General features: G+C 36.6%; 3 protein-coding genes across 7 annotated transcripts; all 3 read right to left on the bottom strand.

Annotated features, from left to right (window-relative positions):
• Positions 1 to 742: 742 nt before the first annotated feature.
• Positions 743 to 1153, bottom strand: atoh7 (atonal bHLH transcription factor 7; the record flags this gene model as incomplete). Its single annotated transcript, XM_082154369.1, has 1 exon — positions 743 to 1153. The coding sequence occupies one exon, from the start codon at positions 1151 to 1153 to the stop codon at positions 743 to 745; it is 411 nt and encodes a 136-aa protein (XP_082010495.1).
• A 9467-nt stretch (positions 1154 to 10620) lies between these two features.
• Positions 10621 to 21330, bottom strand: LOC309487263 (RING finger protein 122). 5 transcript variants are annotated; one of them, XM_082154872.1, is made up of 6 exons: positions 21115 to 21330; positions 12610 to 12766; positions 12207 to 12249; positions 12046 to 12087; positions 11769 to 11851; positions 10621 to 11400 (listed from the first exon to the last, which is right to left on the bottom strand). In XM_082154872.1, the coding sequence occupies exons 2-6, from the start codon at positions 12717 to 12719 to the stop codon at positions 11280 to 11282; spliced, it is 399 nt and encodes a 132-aa protein (XP_082010998.1). In that variant the 5' UTR covers positions 12720 to 12766; positions 21115 to 21330; the 3' UTR covers positions 10621 to 11279. The 5 variants fall into 5 exon arrangements, with proteins under 5 accessions (XP_082010998.1, XP_082010999.1, XP_082010996.1 ...); XM_082154873.1 differs by lacking the exon at positions 21115 to 21330 and adding an exon at positions 19722 to 19904; XM_082154870.1 differs by lacking the exon at positions 21115 to 21330 and adding an exon at positions 15024 to 16027.
• Positions 17728 to 19728, bottom strand: LOC309487252 (calcium homeostasis modulator protein 2-like). Its single transcript, XM_082154856.1, has 2 exons — positions 18819 to 19728; positions 17728 to 18700 (listed from the first exon to the last, which is right to left on the bottom strand). Exons 1-2 carry the CDS (start codon positions 19362 to 19364, stop codon positions 18317 to 18319), a joined length of 930 nt encoding a protein of 309 aa, XP_082010982.1. The 5' UTR covers positions 19365 to 19728; the 3' UTR covers positions 17728 to 18316.
• Positions 21331 to 21440: the final 110 nt, after the last annotated feature.

Below are 21440 nucleotides of genomic sequence, written 5' to 3'. Positions count from 1 at the left end.
GTGTGCATGTCATTAAAAGTAAATGTAACCAAAAAAATGTGTCTTGTCTACAAATGTAAGATGATTTTTTAAACAGATTAGGGTATAGTATATATAGTGGATAAAATGTTATTCTTACATTAATGTACTGTACACAAAGTCTTTGATTTCAATGTTTATTTGTGCACTGATTAACTGCACTATAAACAAAACATTTTAAATCCTGTTTAAACTAGCTCAAAATACTATGGTCACCTACCATACAGAACACTGTACATAGTTACAAGATACAATTTTAAATCCATTATTATTATTCCAAATTCGTTTTTCCCTTACTGAGTTTAGTACTAAAAAATCAATAAGAAATTGGAACAGCAATTTAGGATGCCATTTTGGCAAAATAAGATCACAGTGTATTTTTTGTATGTTTTCCAGCTTTGACTTAGCTGAGCACACACTATACACAAAGATTTGATACAAAGCAATGAAAAAATATGAACTGTGATCTGTGTTTTTATCGAGTCATCATTTACAACATGCATGATGGAAGATATTCTAAAATTGTACAGAAAAACATACTTGTTTTGCAACAATTAAAGCAACTCTACCCCTAGAATGCTTTAGACTCTATTAAAGCTAATCAAACACTTGATTTCCATAAAAATTAAATATTACATAGTAATACATACATATTTACTGACTCCTGTATCTATGCAAAGAAAGATACAAGTGAATGCACCATTGCTTATCAGTCCCTGAGAGCTTAGAGGCTTTCGTAGTGGTAGGAGAAGGAGGGATGCATACAGTTATTTTCCACAGGGGAGTCATAGCTCATAAAGCAAGAATAGGTCTCTGGCTGTATGCCGTCAAACTGTAGATCCAGCCAGTCTTTCTGAGGAGCTGTGTGTCTGCTGGCGTCGGTCAGGATTCGATTGAGGGCCATAATGTAGCTCAGGGCCATCTGCAGCGTTTCATATTTAGAGAGTTTCTTGTCCTGACCCCACTGAGGAACCACTTTGCGGAGGCGGTCGAATGCGGTGTTCAGGCCCTCCATCCTCTTTCTCTCTCGAGCATTGGCTGCCATCCTTCGCCGCATGGCACTCTCAAACTTCTCTGGGTCTCTGGAGTCAGACTCCGACCCTGAATCTGCACAGCTCGGTCTGCGGGACTTCATGACTTCTGGGCCAAAGGTCCTCATAGGCCAACGTTGGTCTTGAAAACGGATCCTTTGAGGTGTAAAATTTCCTCAGACACAATGTCTTCTTCTTGTCCCTGTAGTGAAATAAATCCAGATAGTGGTGCAGTCCTTGAGGATAGTGGTTGTGGTCTGCCATAAGGATGACTGATGCTTATATAGAGCTCTGGTATTAACAGGTGGCAGCAGGTGGAGCCCCACCCTTATTGCTCCATCCAAACATCCATTATTATTAATGAAACACACATATCCAACAGCAGGACTAGTGCACTCAAACTAGCTCCTCACCCCAACCCCCATTAACTCAAACTTTAATGACATTCCAATTAACTTTGGCTGGTCCATGCGTTACAAACATAGATAACTTACCATCTGTCCTGGGCCACTGCAACAACCAGGGGTGAATGACAAGGATTACCTAATTAAAAGTGCATGCATCTTTAAGCAACCATGACATGTTTGCATCTCTTAGGCAAGAACATTGTTTACAAGTCATTGCCTATATGGAATCAATTTGATTTTGCCAATTTATTTTACAGTATTATAGCTCTCAAAATTGAAATGTTTTATATGATATGAAGACTTTAACCTTGTAATATAATCTTCAATATGAATAAATAAAGTAATAGTTTTTTGCTATAAATATATAATGTACTGTATGTTAATTACATATATATAATTAAATTATTATTAAATTACTATACTGCTATGTTAGTATATTTTTCTACTATACATTCATAATGTATGTTAAATGTATTAAATATTAATATTTAAGGTAGTACATTTAATATTTATTTTAATATAATATATAAAATATAATATTTAACATTATACTATAAATGTTTAATGTACTGTTTTAATTGTGTTAAATATTAATATTTAAATATTATATATATATATATATATATATATATTCATCATTATATTGTTAAACACTGATATATTAGTATATTTTATAAACTATATATATAAAATGTATGTAATGTATATTATGTATCAATTCACACCTTAATGATATTATATTTAGATTAAATTAAGTTTCTATGTTTAGTAGAAAGGGTTTTAAACTACATAAGTAAATTGATGACAACACCATGAAAAACATTTCTGGGATGATAAATAATTGATTTGAGTGTCTCAAAGGAACTGAGACAGACAGAAGACTTCGACAAGCTGTCTATCTCAATCTGTTCAATGTGAATCAAATAAAGCAGGGATTCAGATGGTCATAGACAGTCACAGTTTTACCCAAAAAGCCTGTTGAAGAATAAACATGAATCACAAATCATAATTTCCTTTTATGGTTTAGTATAAAAATGTACTTCTTATATTTTTTGAACAGATATTTTGTAAGTATTTTTTATATTTTTAAGTTTCCATATTAATGTATAAAAAAAGCTGCTTTAACCAGTTTAATTAAGAATATAATACGTGTATAATGCACAATGTGATATTAATGATAACATATAATATTAATAATATGAAGTATATTAATTTAATTAAAATGCAGTATTTCTCTTTTACATATTTTCTTGCAGGTACACGCAATCATATACATCAGTAAGTTTTGCACAAATAATAAATCTCTGGATCTTGTACATAATTCATGTCCCAGCTGAATACGATTCAAGCCTTATAAACTCATGCTGTCAGGTCATTTTGCATTGGACAAGTAATTTTGCTGTTCAATTGGGCATATAAACCCAATCCGCTGGTTTGATTTCATTGATTGCAGATTGGCATGGCTGGCCAGCTGCTGTGTGTCTTGTTTAAAGGGCTTGGTCCAGACATGTAGAACCGCTTTGTTTTTCACTCATTCACATGATCGGCTTGTCTGGAGTCCGAGGCTGTCCTATGCAAAAAGGCCATATGTTACCAGCTAGTCCTGTAACTTTGAGACAGTGTTGAGCAGATTAAAGATTTACTCCATCTTGAAGAGGGGAAAGTGAGAAGGTCTATTATCAGTTTAACAGCTTAATCCAGGATTTAGTAAATCTGATTTTCATTTAAAGCTTGAAGCAATTACCACTGATTCCAAAGGAGAAAATGTTCTTAAAAAGCGAATGTGTAATCCTCCAAACACAAGGAAAAGTGACAATCTATTGCAATGATTAAACTCCCTGACAGCCAACCCATAGGCCTGACAGAGAATGAGTCTGCATCAGTACTGTTGACCAATATTAATAATTTAAGTTCTTTCAAAGTTCATCTATAAAACAATATAATCTCTGAGCTAGAAACTGCTGCTGTCATTTAAATACACGTAACCTATTAAACAAATGACCACCAAGAAGACAGTGGCTGATGTTTATTTCCATTTGGAGAACGCTTTTAAGTTTGCTGACTTCAAACGCAAATATTTAAAGATATGTATCGAATTTGTAGAAAAGGCATATTGACCAATGAGGTCATTCAGAAAAGTGAGGCATATTTTTTAAACATTGACCCCCATAGATGACGAGAATTGAACCCCCCCAACCCACCCCACCGACACCATCAAAATAGGGCATCTGGTGAGATGAGGCTAGTCACTGTAATTAGGTCAAGGAAGGTGCTTGTAATTTCATGCCTATTTGAACCCTTTTTTTCCCTTCTGGTTGTTATGTTTAATCTTAACTGGTCAATGGAGTCTTATTGTCGAAAATCAATCAGACAAAAGAATCCATTTAAATGAAATTATTATTATTATTATTATTATTAATGGAAACACATGTTGTTTCCTTTTTTTCTATAAGTTGTATATTTATTTAGAAATCTCCAGGAATTGCATTTGATGCAGCAAAACATGCATATTAGCACATTTTTAAATCAGCTACAAACTACAAAAATGCTTGGCAAACCAATATGCTCAGAGTTCGATATGTGAAACTGTGAAACAGTTTTACAGACAGTTTTAGTTGCTTTTGTTTTGTATAATAATTAGATATCACATAGTTTTTTTGTTTGTTTTTTACAGTGGATGCCATGTAATAACAGCAAAATAACCTGTAGAGAAACACACACAAAAATATTATACTTCACTTTGTCATTAAACAAAATGGACACAATATCTATCTATCTATCTATCTATCTATCTATCTATCTATCTATCTATCTATCTATCTATCTATCTATCTATCTATCTATCTATCTATCTATCTATCTATCTATCTATCTGCCAGCATAAGTAACCAGAACACACTGATCAAACATTTTCAAACCACTACAACATATAGTTACAGCTGTCCTTTGAATACAGCACGTAACAAATCTTTATAAGTATATATGGGGGAGACCGGGTATGGTTGTAACATGGGGAGAGTGGTAACACCACCGATCCCACTAATCAGGGATAAGCTAGGAGATCATTTCATTATTTACCCACTTCCTCCCAGATCCCATATGAATGGTTGTCAAGGAGGTAAATAGGTACATGCAGATTTCATAAAGAAAAGATGGATTTTTAGCTAAGAATGTATTTTTTTTTCTAATCCTATATGCTGTTTACTTAATCTTTTGAAGATAAAATCATAAAAATTATATTAGATTAAATTGTAGTTTCTCAGGCAAAATGTGATACCTGCTAATTTCAAAGCATTATGCTAATACAGCTAGCTAAACACAGGCTGACAGGGGTGGGGTGGATTGTAACATCTTTACATGGTCCTTACATACAACTAAGTCATACAACTATTTAAAATAATCTTCCAGATTGCCTAGACAGTGGAAAAGAACGACAGATAGATGTGTGCCAACCAATGTTAAAAAAGGGGCTGAGGTTTTAAAGACGGGCAGGTCAGATAGATATGTTGTGAAAACGATGTTGAAAGCCTGTGGTGAGGATTCTGAGACTTCAGACAATGAAAACCTTTGTGTTGTCTGCATGGAGCAATTTGGCAACTCAAAGCCAAAGGAAGTGGGTCCAACCAAGTCTGCACTCCATGGTTAACAACACAGAATTTTCACCATTGTTACTCTGATTAAGAATAATCACACATAGACAAACTTTTTTTTTTTTTTATCCAGGTATGCTGCTGTCAAGTGTTCATTAAAAGGGATAGTTCACCCAAAAATTAATTAGATTTTTAGCATTTACTCACCCTCAAGTTGTTCCAAACCTGTATGGATGTCTTTGTTCTGTTGAACACAAAATAATATATTTTGAAGAATGTCGGTAACCAGACAGTTAGTAGGCTAGTAATGGAAAAATACTATGGAAATCAATGGCTGCTATCAATTTACCAACATTCTTCAAAATATCTTATTTTGGTGAATGAACTTGCTTTAATACTTCCCACTTTTGAATACATCTCAATTTAGCTGTTATATAAAAACTGCGTGCAACAGTCTAGATGAGAGAGGTTTGAAATGACTGTGTCTCAAATGGCTAAAGGGGAATTGACAGTAATCTGATTCTTAATTCAACCCATGCAGTTGCGTCACATGTTTAGGCACATCTGAAAATACACTTTATGAAGACTAACGACATATTCAGTAGATATGCTGCAGTCGTTTTTACTTCTTTTTGATAAATATCGCCATATACCGTCCAGTAAAATAACTGCTAACTACCAAGATAACCACACTTATTCTTGCTATAAAAAACACAAAACATTAATATAGGTTTTGGGGTAGGCCTATACATTTTCCCAGAACACTTTTCAATTATTTTTTCTTCTCTTCTGAAAATAAACACATAAAAATAGGCCTACAGTATTTTATGTCTGCTTTTTGTCGTTTTCATGCATTTCTACAGGTGTCTTGTCAATTATTTATTAACTTTTTAGTAGATTTTAAATGCTTTAGGAACTTAATGAAGCTTGACTGAATCTAGTCATACGTGATTCTGACCTCCAGGTGGCGCTCAGTTTACTCTTTTTAGCAGTTACCAATGTATTTTCACTGCTTTTAGTTGTAAAAAGACCATAAGCAAAAAATGAAAACAACAAAGCGATGCACAACCAAGACGAAGCTGTTGCTTAAGGTCATTTGTTGTTATTTGATTTGAGGTCATTCACTTTGCTACACAAACAAGGCTTAATTTAATCATTTAGTAAGCAAGCGCATTTCTTCATTTCCTCCTTGATAGATAAAACTCCCCTCACAAGTATTTATGCAAGCAATCAGAGCGACTCAAAAAGTGTTCAGTTTGAGCATGAAGTGAAGCCTCTGTGTTTCATAATGAGTCAGCTATGCAGCCTAAATATGGCATTATAAGTACATGCTAATTTGTGGTGACAGTTCATGAAGTTAAAGCCAATGATTATGCATATAAATGCTAATATATTGACATATGTGATGCCAGTCTTGTGTATATTATCACTTTATTGGCCTCTTTCTGAGGCAATATTTTAGCCTGGCAAAGTGTCAGACATCCTCAAGTAACACATTGCAGCAGATCACCACATGTCAGCAAGTCTGTACAGATCAGACATTTTATTTACCTCTTTTAATAAGAAGAATTACATGCTTATCCAACACTCATAGAACATGTCCCTGTGTTCCTCCGCTGCTTCTAGCAAGTTCACACTTGGCCACAAAGATTATAGGAGTTGGCCAGCCTAGCTTATTAAAATAATAAGCCTTTCATTAATGTGTTTTGTTGACTCTTGCACTAGAAACGATCATGTTTAAGCAGAACAAATAGGAGATGCTGAGCAATTCAAACAAGATAATTCAGTTATCACACAAGTCATGATGAGTTCATTTGTCGTCACTTTGTATTGAGTCATGGAGAATGTTCTAGTAAAAAGATAGATGTGATTTAAAGTAACCCAGAAAACGGGTTATACGTTTATTTCATTTGAAGTACTTGTACTAAATGTTACGCTCTTAGATGTTAGAAAAACATCCCTATTATCTCTAGCCTTGGCTACCGTATATAGACCGCCAGGGCCTTACGCTGATTTCCTAAAAGAGTATGCAGATTTTCTCTCAGACCTATTAGTCAATGTCGATAAAGCACTAATTGTTGGAGATTTTAACATACACGTAGATAATCCAAATGATGCGTTAGGAGCTGCGTTTACAGATTTATTAAATTCATTTGGGGTCAAGCAAAACGTCACCGGACCAACACATCGTCTTAATCATACACTCGATTTAATTATATCACATGGAACCGATCCAACCGATATAGATATCATTCCACAAAGTGATGAAGTCACTGATCACTACATGGTAACTTGCATATTACGTACTGCTGTAATATGTCATGCGGCGTCGCGTTATCAACCAGGCAGAACAATCCTCCCATCCACCATAGATAATTTCTCAAATTGCTTATCTAATCTGTCTCAGCTGCTGCCTGAACCCAAACAAACAGATGAACTAGAAGAACTAACTAGCACTATGAGCACCATTCTCTCTAGAACATTGGATGTGGTTGCACCTATTAAATTAAAAAAGGTCAGAGAGAAAAATAAAGCACCATGGTATAACAATACTACGCATGTTTTAAAGAGAGAAACGCGTATTTTAGAGCGTAAATGGAAACAAACTAATTTAGAGGTCTTTAGAATCGCGTGGAAAGACAGTATGTCACGTTATAAAAAGGCCCTAAAAGCGGCCAGGGCTGAGCACCTCCGCAAACTAATAGAAAACAACCAAAACAATCCAAGGTTTTTATTTAACACTGTGGCTAGACTAACAAATAAACAGACGTCACCCGAACAAAATGTCCCGTTACAGTTCAGTAGTAATGATTTCATGAACTTCTTCACTGAGAAAATAGAAAGCATCAGAACCACAATTGTAAACGTTCAATCTTCAATCACGCCTTATAATTCAGCTTCAATTATCACCCCGAAAGAACAATTACAGTGCTTTGCAACTATAGAACAAAAAGAGTTAAATAAACTTATCACTTCATCTAAAACAACAACATGTTTATTAGATCCTATACCAACTAAACTACTGAAAGAAGTGTTACCTGTAGTGGAAGATCCTCTCCTCAATATTATTAACTCGTCTTCATCTTTAGGTCATGTTCCAAGAACATTTAAACTGGCAGTTATAAAACCTCTCATTAAGAAACCACAATTAGATCATAATAATCTAGCAAATTATAGACCCATTTCAAATCTTCCATTTATGTCTAAAATATTAGAAAAATTGGTGTCCGCTCAACTGGGCTCTTTCTTGCAACAAAATGAGATCTATGAAAAGTTTCAGTCTGGATTCAGACCGCATCATAGCACTGAAACTGCGCTCGTTAAAATCACAAATGATTTACTTTTAGCTTCTGACCAAGGCTGTATCTCAATACTAGTTTTACTTGATCTTAGTGCTGCGTTCGATACTATAGATCATACATTACTCTTAGATCGACTACAAAATTATACTGGTGTTCAAGGACAAGCACTAAGCTGGTTCAAATCATACCTATCTGACCGCTACCACTTTGTCTATTTAAATGGAGAAAAATCGATCATAACTCCAGTAAACTATGGAGTGCCGCAGGGATCTGTATTAGGCCCTCTGTTATTTTCAATATATATGATGCCTTGGAAATATTATAAGGAAACATGGAATTAGTTTCCATTGTTATGCTGATGACACTCAAATATATATTTCATCACGGCCGGATGAAAACGCAAAATTTTCCAAATTGACAGAGTGTGTTAAAGATATAAAAGATTGGATGACCCGTAATTTTCTTTTATTAAATCCAGACAAGACAGAGGTAATACTTATCGGTTCAAAAAACCGCCCACAAAACCTCGCACAATACAACTTTAACATCATAGGATGTCCTGTTACTTTATCCTCTACAGTAAAAGACCTGGGTGTCATACTCGATTGCAACCTGTCTTTTGAAAATCATATTTCATATGTTACAAAAACAGCATTTTTCCACCTTAGAAACATTGCTAAGCTACGTAATATGCTATCAGTTTCTGATGCAGAAAAGTTAGTTCATGCATTCATGACCTCGAGACTGGATTACTGTAATGCTTTACTAGCTGGTTGTCCTGCATCCTCAATAAACCAAATTTGGACCTCAATTAGTCCAAAATGCCGCCGCTAGAGTTCTTACTAGATCAAGAAAATATGATCATATAACACCGATTTTATCATCACTGCATTGGTTACCTATAAAGTTCCGTATTAATTACAAGGTATTGCTACTGACCTATAAAGCCCTAAACGGCTTAGCTCCAGTCTATTTAACGGATCTTTTATCACCCTATAATCCATCGCGCTCTTTAAGATCACTAAATTCAAGGCTTTTGGTCATACCTAGGATATCCAGAACCACCAAAGGAGGGAGAGCATTCTCACATTTGGCTCCAAAACTCTGGAATAGTCTTCCTGATACTGTTCGTTGCTCAGACTCGCTCTCCCAGTTTAAAACTAGATTAAAGTCGCATCTCTTCAGCCAGGCATTCATATAATCCTACAGTTCAAACTACAATCCGGCCTCTAGCTCATAAATGCCAGAGGAGAACTGGCCCCCGACTGAGCCTGGGTTCTCCCAAGGTTTTTTTTCTCCATTAGGTCACCTGATGGAGTTTTAGGACACCATTAGGTCACTTGATGAAGTTTTTCGGTTCCTTGCCACTGTTGCCTTTGGCTTGCTCAGTTGGGGATATTTTGGGGATATTTAATTTAATTTTATCAATCAATAAATTCCTCTTGAAACAAACTTTGTTGTATTATTTTAATTTAATACTGTGAAGCTGCTTTGATACAATCTGTATTGTGAAAAGCGCTATACAAATAAACTTGACTTGACTTGACTTGACTTAAAAAGATAGATGTGATTTAAAGTGAAATGTACACTAAAATGTTTTGATTATTTAATATTATGACTACAGTAGGTTACAACAACACAGGTCATTGCAAAGGGTTATGGAGGTATCTTCAGTCTAGCATGTTTTCTTCTGGATACTGTAGGATCGATTGTTGTAATGTTTAAAAGTTTGCATAAGATTTTTGTAAAAGGAGTCTCTTATGCTCACTAAGGCTGTATTTATTTGATCAAAATACAGTAAAAACAGGAATATTGGAAATATTATTAATTTTAAATAACTGTTTTCTATTTTAATATATTTAAAATTTTAATGTATTTATGTGATGGCAAAGCTGCATTTTCAGTATTCGTTACTCCAGTCTTCAGTGTCACATCCTTTAGAAATCATTCTAATAATCTGATTTGCTGCACAAAAAAAAAAAAAAAAAAAAATATTCCATTAAGTATCCATTTTGAAAACGGTTGTGCAGAATATTTTTGTGCAAACAGCATTTATTTGAAACAGAAAAATGTTATATCCATCCTTTTATGCATCCTTGCTGAATTAAAGTATAAAAATCTGACAGATATATATATATAAACTCATTTGCAGATTTTTTGTAACAATGGGATTAATCCTTGGTGTTCCAAAATAAAACAGGTTTCTATTGATGAAAACTTACACTTAAACTTTACATGATTTTTCATAGAAATGAATAAACACAAAAATTGGTTCCATCACAAAAACTTTACATTTTATTGAGAGCCATATATAGTACAAAACATCCACCTTAAATAACTTAAATTAGACCAAATTCCATCCAAATCTGAGGGTTCCAGATTACAGCATGGGTTCTCACCAAGACCATGAGCTCCCTTTAGCACTCAGAACACTCAGAAACACATTTATGAGTGTCAAATGTTAAAATATTGGCAAGAGTAAAAACCAATGAGCTCACAGATCCTTAAGGTCAGGACTTGGGCCACTGAGCAGCTCCTAACTTTGGATTCTGTAACTGGGCATTCCTAAACTTGACTCTTTATGGTAGTAATAGTGAGTCTCTCTTAGACGGGGAATACTGTATGATTGCACATATTGCACAGTGTCAACTCAGACCTCATGTTTTGTGCATCTCCCCTGGTTTGAATATCTTTCTCTCTCTGTTTGGAGTCCACAAGGCATCGATTTATCTTGCTGCAAGCTACAGTACATTATGACCAAGAACACGGCACATCAGTTCAGTTCCACTGGGAAATTGTGATTGGTGGACAGGGGCGGTGGATGTATATTTGGGACCAGTCCACCCGCTCCAGTAGTGTGGTGATTTTTAATGCTGTTCTTAGGTGTGTGTAAGAGCCTGCCTATCTCTGAGGAGTGATGTCCCTCTTCGGTCACACCTCCAGGGGGTTCTGGGGCCCCTCGGCCCCCTGCAGAGGGTCTGGCTGGAGCCTGCAGATGGGCTTGTTGCACATGGGGCAGACGCTGCGAATTTCCAGCCACTTCACCAGACACCTGAGCAGGAGACAAGGTGAAAAGAGGAGAGACGAGTCTAATGCATCAGCTATCTATAGACTCAAGCGCTGTTATGCATCACAAGATGACAGGCTGAAACTGCAGAATGTCTTTGAGAAACAACAGTCTGACAGGTGTTCCTCAAGGCAATGCCTTGACAGCTTAATTTGAGGTTCCTACATATTTACATTCTTGTATTAGCCAATATTCTGTGTGTCTTGAATTTATGGCATGCTTTAATGTTTTTGAAGAAATGCGTTGTTTTAATCAATCAGTGTTTTAAAATATGGCATCCTAATGCATTATTTACTGAATACGGAAACATAATGAGAAAGGTTGGAAAGTGACAAGATGGTGAGAGATCTTACTTCTTGTGAAACGCATGAGCACAAGGGCAAACCCCTAGTTCATCCCGGCTCCGAAACTCTTCCAGGCAAACCGCACAGGTCTGCTGCAAAATGAAAGATGATAAATGAAAATGGCTTTATATTTATATGTTACGATTTCTATACATTTAAACAATTGGAATCAGCTTGGACATTCTGCCTAAAATCTCCTTTAGTGTTCTACTGAAGAGAAAAATAACAAAACATACAGGTTTGGAATGACATGAGGGTGATAAAATGATTATTGACAGGTACTTACTCCAAGAAGACTCAATTTTTTCCCCGAACCTTTTAGAACGACCTGTAAATAATAAATAAATAATGTAAATAATATATGATGTCTATCGTACATGTATATAATATATTACATAATAATATTCAAAACTCACTGCATACTACCTCATGAAGGAAAGAAATTACCTCATTATATCCATATTGTTCTTGTGCGCCCTGTCGTCTCAGTCTGTGAAATATACATAGATTAAAAAGTATCTGTTTTTACCTGTATCTGCAATCATTCACTACTGCAGTTTCTGCACTGTACTTTTCCTTACTGATTGCACTGTATTATTGCATTATTATTGTATCATTGACTTGTATTACATTTTTTCGTTCTTTATTATGCCTATGGAAAGGACTATGAGTTACCATTCTGAACGAAATAAAATGTGCCTTATGATGCTTAATACAGCTATGGCCCAATTATTTTAGAATTTTATGTAATTTTATAGCAATTCCATTGTAGCAACTACGAACTTCATTTTTGTTCACCCACAACAATTAAAACTGTTTATTTATTTATTTATTTATTTATTAAGTATACCTGAACAAGTAGCAACAGAAGATCATGCTCAACATGAAGATGAAGAGGCCTATCCCAAGAATGATGACATAGACATTAATTGGGAGACGACCGGTAATGTCTGTGGTCATTTTGCAGAACTTGTCTGTAATCTGTTAGTCTGCGTCACATAGGCATGCTGCAAGAGACAAAACAAAACCATGTTTTGGTTAAAAATTGTGTTTATGGTGAGAGTCATTGGAGCTCACAGCTCAGGACTGCTTATAGCATTCGTTTTTGCTCATCTTTTTTTTATCAGTAAAATGAATACACAATTCAAATGTGATAAAAGCACAGATACTGATTTGATCACCCATCTTTCATGAATCTGTAATGTGAGTGGGTCGCATATTTCTTTCTGTCAGACCCTTGAAAGGCAACACACATCACTGTGATTCTCATGTGTACTCTTCTCAGTGGCCCCTGCATGCATATTGCATACTGTGAGCCTGCGGACTGTCCTCGTGTTTCTCAACTCCATGTAACACTGCTCTCATTGTTGGACCTTGCTGAGCAGCATGAACTTTTCACTGTAATACATCTTTAAAAAAAAAAACAAGAGATGTCACAGTGGTGCCGGATGATGTGTTCAACAGCCAAGCGCAATCGTTTTTGTTTTAAAGTTCTTTATTTAGGCTACTGTATAGTTTTTATAGATCGTACCTGGGCTCTGTCCCTCAAAACGTATGAGGGTAAAATCCAACTTGGTTTTTCAAATCACAGCAAAATACTATGAAATATTATTAATGCTACAGATTAATGAGCACATTCAAACTTTTACAGAATTTACAGAGTGTGATGCAGCCATTACACCATTAATCTTTGTCTTTGTTGTGATGAAAAACACTTCTCAAAATGAGAAGTGAGCCATTTATTTACTTAAGTCTTGTAGAAGTCATCCAAAAGTCCTTGTTGCACCATGTTGACTTTCAGGGTTCAAGCCATTTCATCACACACTGGAGAATTTCCAGAGCAGTGAACATTGTTCAGACAACAATGGTTTAACCTATATCCTGAGGCAACACATGTAAATAGCAACACAAACACATTCAGCTGATGTTACAAGGCTTTTAGTTGTGTTTTGGGAGTAAAATGGTCATCTCTTAATCCAAAACGATTCAGTTGTCTATATAATTTGATAGATTTAATATTGCCCTGGGCTTTCTGACAAAGTAGTGTTTTCTTTAGCATGACGGTTAATGTTTTAAAACTGCCATAGACCAAAACACTGTTAACATAAAGAATAGACATGCACACTTCATTGTGCTGTGCTTGTGGATGAAACAAAAGCAGACAAGAAACGCTCCATTGTGCTGAAGCGCCGAGACAGTAAATGAAAATGCTGTAGTTGTGCTTGGCTACAAATATTATACTGTATAAGCTCTTTAGTATGATTTAATTAAATTGGTTTTATATAGTGCACTTTTCATAAAGAAGATGTCAGCGTTCCTTTTTGTAAATTTTTACTTTATGAGTCGACTACAACTTTCAAATGCTTCAGAAAAAAAAGAAGAAAAAGAAATAAATGCTGCTTGAGGACCAGTAGTTCCTAATGGGGAGACAATGTAATATAAACAGGTTAACAATGATTTAAACAGTAGAGTTATAAATTCAGTTTTTCAGCATTTCAAGCCCTCTAAATGCAAGTAATGGATTTTAGTTCCCATCATTTAAACATTAAACTATTTATTTTTTTGAATACAGATTTGCATTTTCAAAGGAGAGAGCATTTGGCAACGAGAGTGAAGCCTGGCCAATTGTCTGTGCATAAAGACAAACACTAGTGGTGCACCCTTTCTGCCATAAAGCCACCATCTGGCCTATCTATGAGGGGTTGAGGGGGAGGCAAGAGATGTGAAGGCCTCACCAACCCAGGCAGGAAGCACCATTTGGGGGAAAACAATAATAACTGACCTCGGGTTGAATGCTGCCAAACAACCACTCAATGTTGTGTCTCTCACAACAGTCAGACACAAAATGTGTCTCTCTAGGCTGCGCTCAAGTTCAGGTCATGGAAAAAAGTGTGCCAAAGAGGAGAAAGGTAAAAAGGCTTGGGTTTTCAGGTGAAGGAGGGGGTGGTAGTAATTTAAGGAGCATTTTAGTTAAACATTGATAGAAAGCCAGTGGGAGGGTCGGTGGCTCTGTGCATAACACATGGTGAGTGAGCTGTCCAGATTATGCAGCCACTAGAAATGAAGGGAAGAGAAGGAGGAGGGGGTTATGATTCATACTCACCGTTACACCACTGGATAGGTGCTAGATTGCTCCACAATACCAAAAGATCCAGCTACTTGTGTCCAAGGAGACAGTGCTGAAATCGGGGGAAAAGGAGTGGGCCGATCCCCTCACTCGAAACCAGATGAATAATACAAGTTTTACACTTCCAAAACTCTTACCACAAAAACACAGCTTTGAATCTTCAGCGCCTCTGGTTAACACATTACGATCTCCCAGCAGCTCTTCGCTGGGATATGGAGGGAGGCAGGGCGACTCTGTTTTCTTTGTGTTGAAACATTTACAAAGACAAGTCAGTCATTGTTGAGACCTGTGTCAACACGGGCACAGATATCAACACCTACTCCTCGGTATCTACAATGTTTTTGTGCAACCACAGGCAAGTTAAAAGAAAACCAAGAGTTCTTTTTTCCAGCATCAGGATCCAAAATCAAGCGGCATCACAGAATATGTCAAATCTGCAATGTGTTTTTCACATCAACAATGGATCACCATCTATGTCCGCTTGACATGAAGTTGTTGTCACTGCCTTTTTTTTTTTTTTTACCTCTCTGTAGAGTCACGATAACAAAGCAGTGAGAGAGAAAATGTACATTACAGCGAGTCACAGATTTCTTTGTCTATCTTCAAAACATTGTCACAAAGCTCACCCCTTCCTCTGCTGCCGTCAGCCACTCTCCTTTAGTCTTCTCGCTCTAGATTGTCGCCCTCACGTTACAATCAACCGTTTTCCCCGTAACAAAGAAAGAAGAAGAGCAGTGGCATACAGCCCTCAGAGTCAGAGCTTGTGAGTGCAGCCCATTCAATGCTGTGTCTTCCTCACACCATCTGGTCTGGCTTCTCCGCTGCAAATACACAAAGGATATAATGCATTTTCCAGACAAAGTGATGAGATTCCTGTGCGTTTCCTGTCTTCTTTTCCAGCAGCCCTGCCTCCACGTAATGGTGCCGATGACTTCTCTCCTGCTCAGTTTGTAAACAGATCTCTGCTCATGTGATTCGTTGTCTGGATCACAGCTCTCTTTTCACCCGCCCCCTCCTCGCTCTCCCCTTCTCCTTTTCTATCCTTTGCTCTCTCTCTCTTCCTCCTACTTCTCTCCAGCTGAAGGCTATTAGGAGGTGACAGTGGCCAGGCGAGCAGGCATGCAGGCCGAGTCAGATTTTCTCTGATGAGTCTGTGTAAGACAGGGCTGGGAGGAGAATGAGGGTTAATTCACTTTGCTTGATTGGCAGGCACAAGCAAGAGACAACACAGTAAAAACAGTGAGAGAGTGACGCAAAAGGGTGCATAGAATAGAATAGACTCTGGGGATATTCAGAGCAACCCTACCATAAAGCAAAAAAAGAAAAAATGAGCATGTGACAGAAGCAGTGACGCCAGTGATTTTGTCACAGCAAAAAATAAACAAACAAAAATACAGCTAATTACTCAGTTTTGTTCATGTAGCAAAAGGAAATATGCAACTAGTGGTTCCTGTTGCACAAAATCAGTGTGAATTGATAAAATATTACACTTCCCTTTTTGCCAAATCTCCCTGCAGAAATATTTCAAGGTAAGCAATTGATAACATTTGTGACATAATGTTGAAATTAAATTAAATACATTCTTATCAATAATTCTTAATTTAAATAATTAATTCTTAATTATTCTTCAAATTCCTATTATTGAATATTATTTGTGCTTTAAGGATTATTTAAATTATTTGTGTTCCAGTTTGTTCTGGTCCAGGGTCCAGTGTTTATGGCACTGCGTTACCATGGAAAAATAGGATATAGCATTACACCGAAAAGCAATAAGTCCTTTTTACACTATAACCGTGTTAACATTAATATGGTTTACATCTTCTGGCTATACTATTGAAACAGTGACCATTTTCAATGTTTACAAATGGGATCCATTCACTTCCATTGTCTTCTCTGAGCAAATGATGCAGTCACATGACCTTTTTGATGCATATTTGAGAATTGAATGGTATTGCTTCCAAGCGGATATACATCCTGATGAATGTGAGCTACCAAATCTTTCTCTTAGCCAGTTAGCCCTCAGTTAACCGGGCATATGATCAGATATGTGATATCATGAAAAGATCCACTTCATCTAATCAACAACCCCATGGAATTCCACAGGGATCTGTAGTCTGACCACTTTTATTCTCTCTGTACACCATGCATCACCTCTAATGACTTCTATTATCAATTTTATTCAAATGATACTCAATGAATTCTATCTTTTTCTACCCTTTGACAACCCTAACAAATCACTGCATGCTTGGCAATCATCTCTGCCTGGATGAACACCCATCACCTGAAGCTGAATGATCAACAACCAAGCTGTTGCTCATTCAAGCCAAGAAGGATCCTTGCCAAGAAGACCTTATCATTTCAATAGACAACTCAACCATCTCACCCACACAGAAAGCAAAAAAAAATAAAAATTGCCTCACACTGGACAATGACTTGTCAGTTGCAACCCACTTACTAACCACAGTTATACCATGCAGATTTCTCCTGCAGAACATTTGCCAGACTGTAGTAAGCACTAGACTGCTCTTGTCTCAACTACTGCAACTCCTGGCCAGCAACATGTGTGCAATCAAACCTCTGCAGCTCATGCAGAATGCTGCAGCCCAAATGATATTCAACCTTCCCAAGTACTTCCTATGCTAATCAAGTTTAAAGTACTGTGATAGCATTCAAGGCAGTTCATTTTTCTGAATTTTAATAACCTAAAGAACCTTTTTCCACTACAAAGAACCTTTTGTGCAATGGTTTTAAGTTAAAGGTACTCCATAAAACCACAGATCCCAATAAAGAAACAATTTTTAAGAGTATAGGCAGTATAGTATCTCCATTAAATTTAGTAGATTTATGTGCAGCACTTGTTTATTTGTACAGGAAGCACTTCATTAGCATTACAGATTGCACGCTTGTCATCTGTTGATCGCAATGGTCTCATATGTGATGCTAACCCCTTTTGTAGGTCATTCTGCACAAAAGCATCTGCTAAAAGTCTTAAATGTACATAAATTAAATTGTATTGTGTCAGTGTTAGTTAAAATGATAAGGTGTTCCCGTTGTACTACTAAAGATGTTATATTATTCATTCATTAGATACTAATTTGTCAGATGCACTTTATTGCTTAGCAAAGGATAACAAGAGGTCATCTCAACCTGAGGGTACATCATGTATCATAAAACAGACACTAAATAGTCTGCTGTGCAATATGAAAATATAACCTTTTGACCTGCCAATCACCTATCTACAAAGCTAAAAAAAATATCATGTGTATTAAAAAACAATAAAATAAAAAATCTGAATTACAGCCTTCAATGACATATTAAAAATGATACCCAAGCATGTTTACCATGCAAAAAAATAATAATAATTCAGAATGTATAAAATGGCCACTGAAGACAGAACTAAACACCCAACTTATTATGCCCAAAATCTTTTTCAATCGCTGAGCTCCTTTGTATACATGTCCCATTTGTTCAAGCGACTGTACAGGGGAGTGTCATCGATCTCTCTGTACATGTAAACTCCAGTGATGCGGTTCCACTCCATTCTGGGAATGACATTCTTGATTCCCTGACAGTTTGCAAGAAGCTCCTTCTCCTCATTTTCTAAGACTGCAAAGCCAAAGAAGCTCTTGACACATTCAACTGCATTGTATTTAGCATGCACTTCAGCTGTACGCTTGAAAAGAGCTTGTTCGCTGGAACGATACTGGGACCAGTACGCCTCCTGCTGGTAGCCAAGGGTAGAGCAGCAGTGTTTTAGACAGAGGAGCAGAAAGACAGCAAGGGAGATGATTCCCACCAGCAACCAGCCCAACAGCTAGATGAATAAACGAGAAAAAAAGAGGTTATATATCATACAGAAGACATTTTTCATGAAATCAGAAGTATTCATTCAATTAAGGACGATAAAAAGACTATGCTAAAGTGGTAAGTACCTGGGATTCAAACTGTAGCTGGCGTTCAATCACTCTTGAGTAGTTCATATATGGAGCAGGTACATCCTTACATGGAAACCGGGCCATGATTTCTGGAATCTTTGTAGTAGGAGGGAAATTATCCAAAGAAGAGGGGTCTACAAACTCACTGAGAGCACAGACATATGCTTCCCCTCTCAGGAGAGAAATAACAGACCAAGTGATGGGGGCAACGACTGCTCTACCCACAATGGAGCCCAAAAGAGTAAAAGCAGCAGTCACCGATAGTTTCCGGCATTTTCTGGTGCGATACTCTGACACAACGTCCCAAGTATTTTGATTGAGCGCCAAGCCAATCACAAAAAAAGCCAGAGCTGGTACACCAATGGCAGCCAGACCGTACAGGTAATTTTTCTTTGGTGAACATGGACAGTTAAATGCAAAAATATTGTATGCTGTCTGACTGGCCACTGTCCCTAAACCTATCAGACCATTGAAGATCATGACATCCTTACTCCTAAAGAAGAGTGCAATAAATTTGAAGTTTTCTGAGATGAGAGAAGCCATCTTCCCCTGATTTTCTCAATGTTAATTAATGGCGATTAAACAAAGTCTTTCAGAGAGTCTTTGTAAATGAGACCTGAAACACTGACGGATGATTAAATGAGTTATTTTTTGTTATCTGACACCATCATACAGGAAAGCAGAAACAGTATTAAAAAAACTCTAAAAAAAAAACAGAGAAACATAGACACAAAGAAATATGCATGTGTGCAATTCAGGTTATTATGAGATACACATTCAATTCAAAGACTGATTTCATAAAGAAAAGCTCTTCGAACAAAGTCTCTTTGGGCAAGTCTCAGCGTGACTCTTTGAGATCAAATTAGTAACTGAAAACCATACAGAAACAGAAAGACTTACATTCCATTGCAACGAGGTACAAATGGTCTTGCTGAACATCCATAAAGTTTTACAAATATGTACAACCAAATGCAGACAGCAAAAGAAGTCTTTAAAATAAAAGAGATTTCTGTAGATAGCTTGTGTTGTGTGGAAGTAGTGAAATCCCTTCTTCGCTCTGTCTGTTGTGTGCAGTAGTGAATCATCAGCAGGAACTACATCTGGTTCCAGCCCCAGTGGAAAGTATGAGCATTTAACTAAAAAAGGCTGGGCAACATAAATCAAAAAAACCTCCTCACATCCAGCAATACAAGTCATTAAGTCAGCTAGGGAGATTTCCAACCCTCCTTTATATACATCTTTAGATGTGGGTTATTCTTTCCTTTTCTGATGAGATTGTGTTGGTATTACATTAATATTTAATAGTTTGTTATAAAAGCCTAACAATCTCTTTACGACCTTTTTGAAGCGTCAAAGTGGTAGTTGCGTAGCTGCCAATGGAGGGACAGAATTCTCTTAGATTTCATCAAAAAGATCTTCATTTGCATTCTGAAGATGAACAAAAGTCTTACGGGTTTGGAACGACATGAGGTTGTGTAATTAATGACAGAATAAAAATGTTTGGGTGAACTAACCCTTTAACAACTGCTTCCCATGAACTGTGAACGCGCAAACAGATTCCCTGTTGCCAACTCATTTTCAGGCGAAGTTGCTACAAACAGGTCGATTTGTTGCTAAAAGTCGCAAAATTATGTTGTGATGTCATTGCAACTGCATCAATATGCACATCATTCAAATTGACTGGCCATCTTGGTGGAAAAATATGATGTGAAATTTACTAGTTTTTTTATTTTTTTTATTTTTTTTTACTATCACATATTTTTATTTGTGCAAAAAATATAAACACATATACAATATAAAAACATAAAAATATAAAACATCCTGCCTGTTTGCAGAAGCTAGCTAAATCGCTGTGCTAAAACAAAAATGCTAAATGGCATCACTGAACAGATTGTCATTCAGAAAACCCCCAAAGCATTCTGATTGGCTAAAAATGTAATCTAAACCGCATGTTTATTTAACTGTTTGCAGACAGGGCTGTTTCAAAGATCGATGTGATCATTTTCTACATAGCAATCCATTAAAAACAAATCGAGTGCCTACTGCTATCGCACTTCATTCAGTAGACTTTACATAAAACATGAAATGACTCTGGAGTAGTGTCTCACTCACAGCTGTGTTCTCAAGGTAGCGCTTATCAGAGCAGCTGTCAGTGAGCAACCACAGGTAATCCAAGCTGATTTAAAACAGCACAGTTGCAAGTAGGCATATATGCTACTGTTTTAATATAGTTCAATAAACAATATAGTTGATATATACAGTTAAAAACTATTGTTAACATTGAGCAGCTTACCTTTCATTTCAGACAAAACTTGGCAAGTTGTTTTCTTCCGCCAAACAAAATAGTTCCAATTAAAAGAAACACAGATGCCGATGGTCTGACTTTCAAAGATTCCACTCCTAACTCCTGTCCTGTCTTCTGCACAATTGATGTTCTCTTCTCTGGAACGTCACAAACACAGGCAGTGACACAAACAATGAAAAGTTCTTGTTGTGTTGATGGACACGCCTGAGCTGTCCGGTGTGCCCAGCCAGTCACTTCACAGGATGTTTCAATATCAGCATGACGATACCTTCTAATAATACTGGTTTCAGACAGGCCTCCAAGGCACCAACGTC

This window comes from Leuciscus leuciscus (genome assembly GCF_965113295.1).
Source record: "Leuciscus leuciscus genome assembly, chromosome: 22".
Classification (NCBI taxonomy): Eukaryota; Metazoa; Chordata; class Actinopteri; order Cypriniformes; family Leuciscidae; genus Leuciscus; species Leuciscus leuciscus.
The sequence above is the reverse complement of the archived record's forward strand: the minus strand, read 5'-3'. Positions and strand labels throughout refer to the sequence as shown.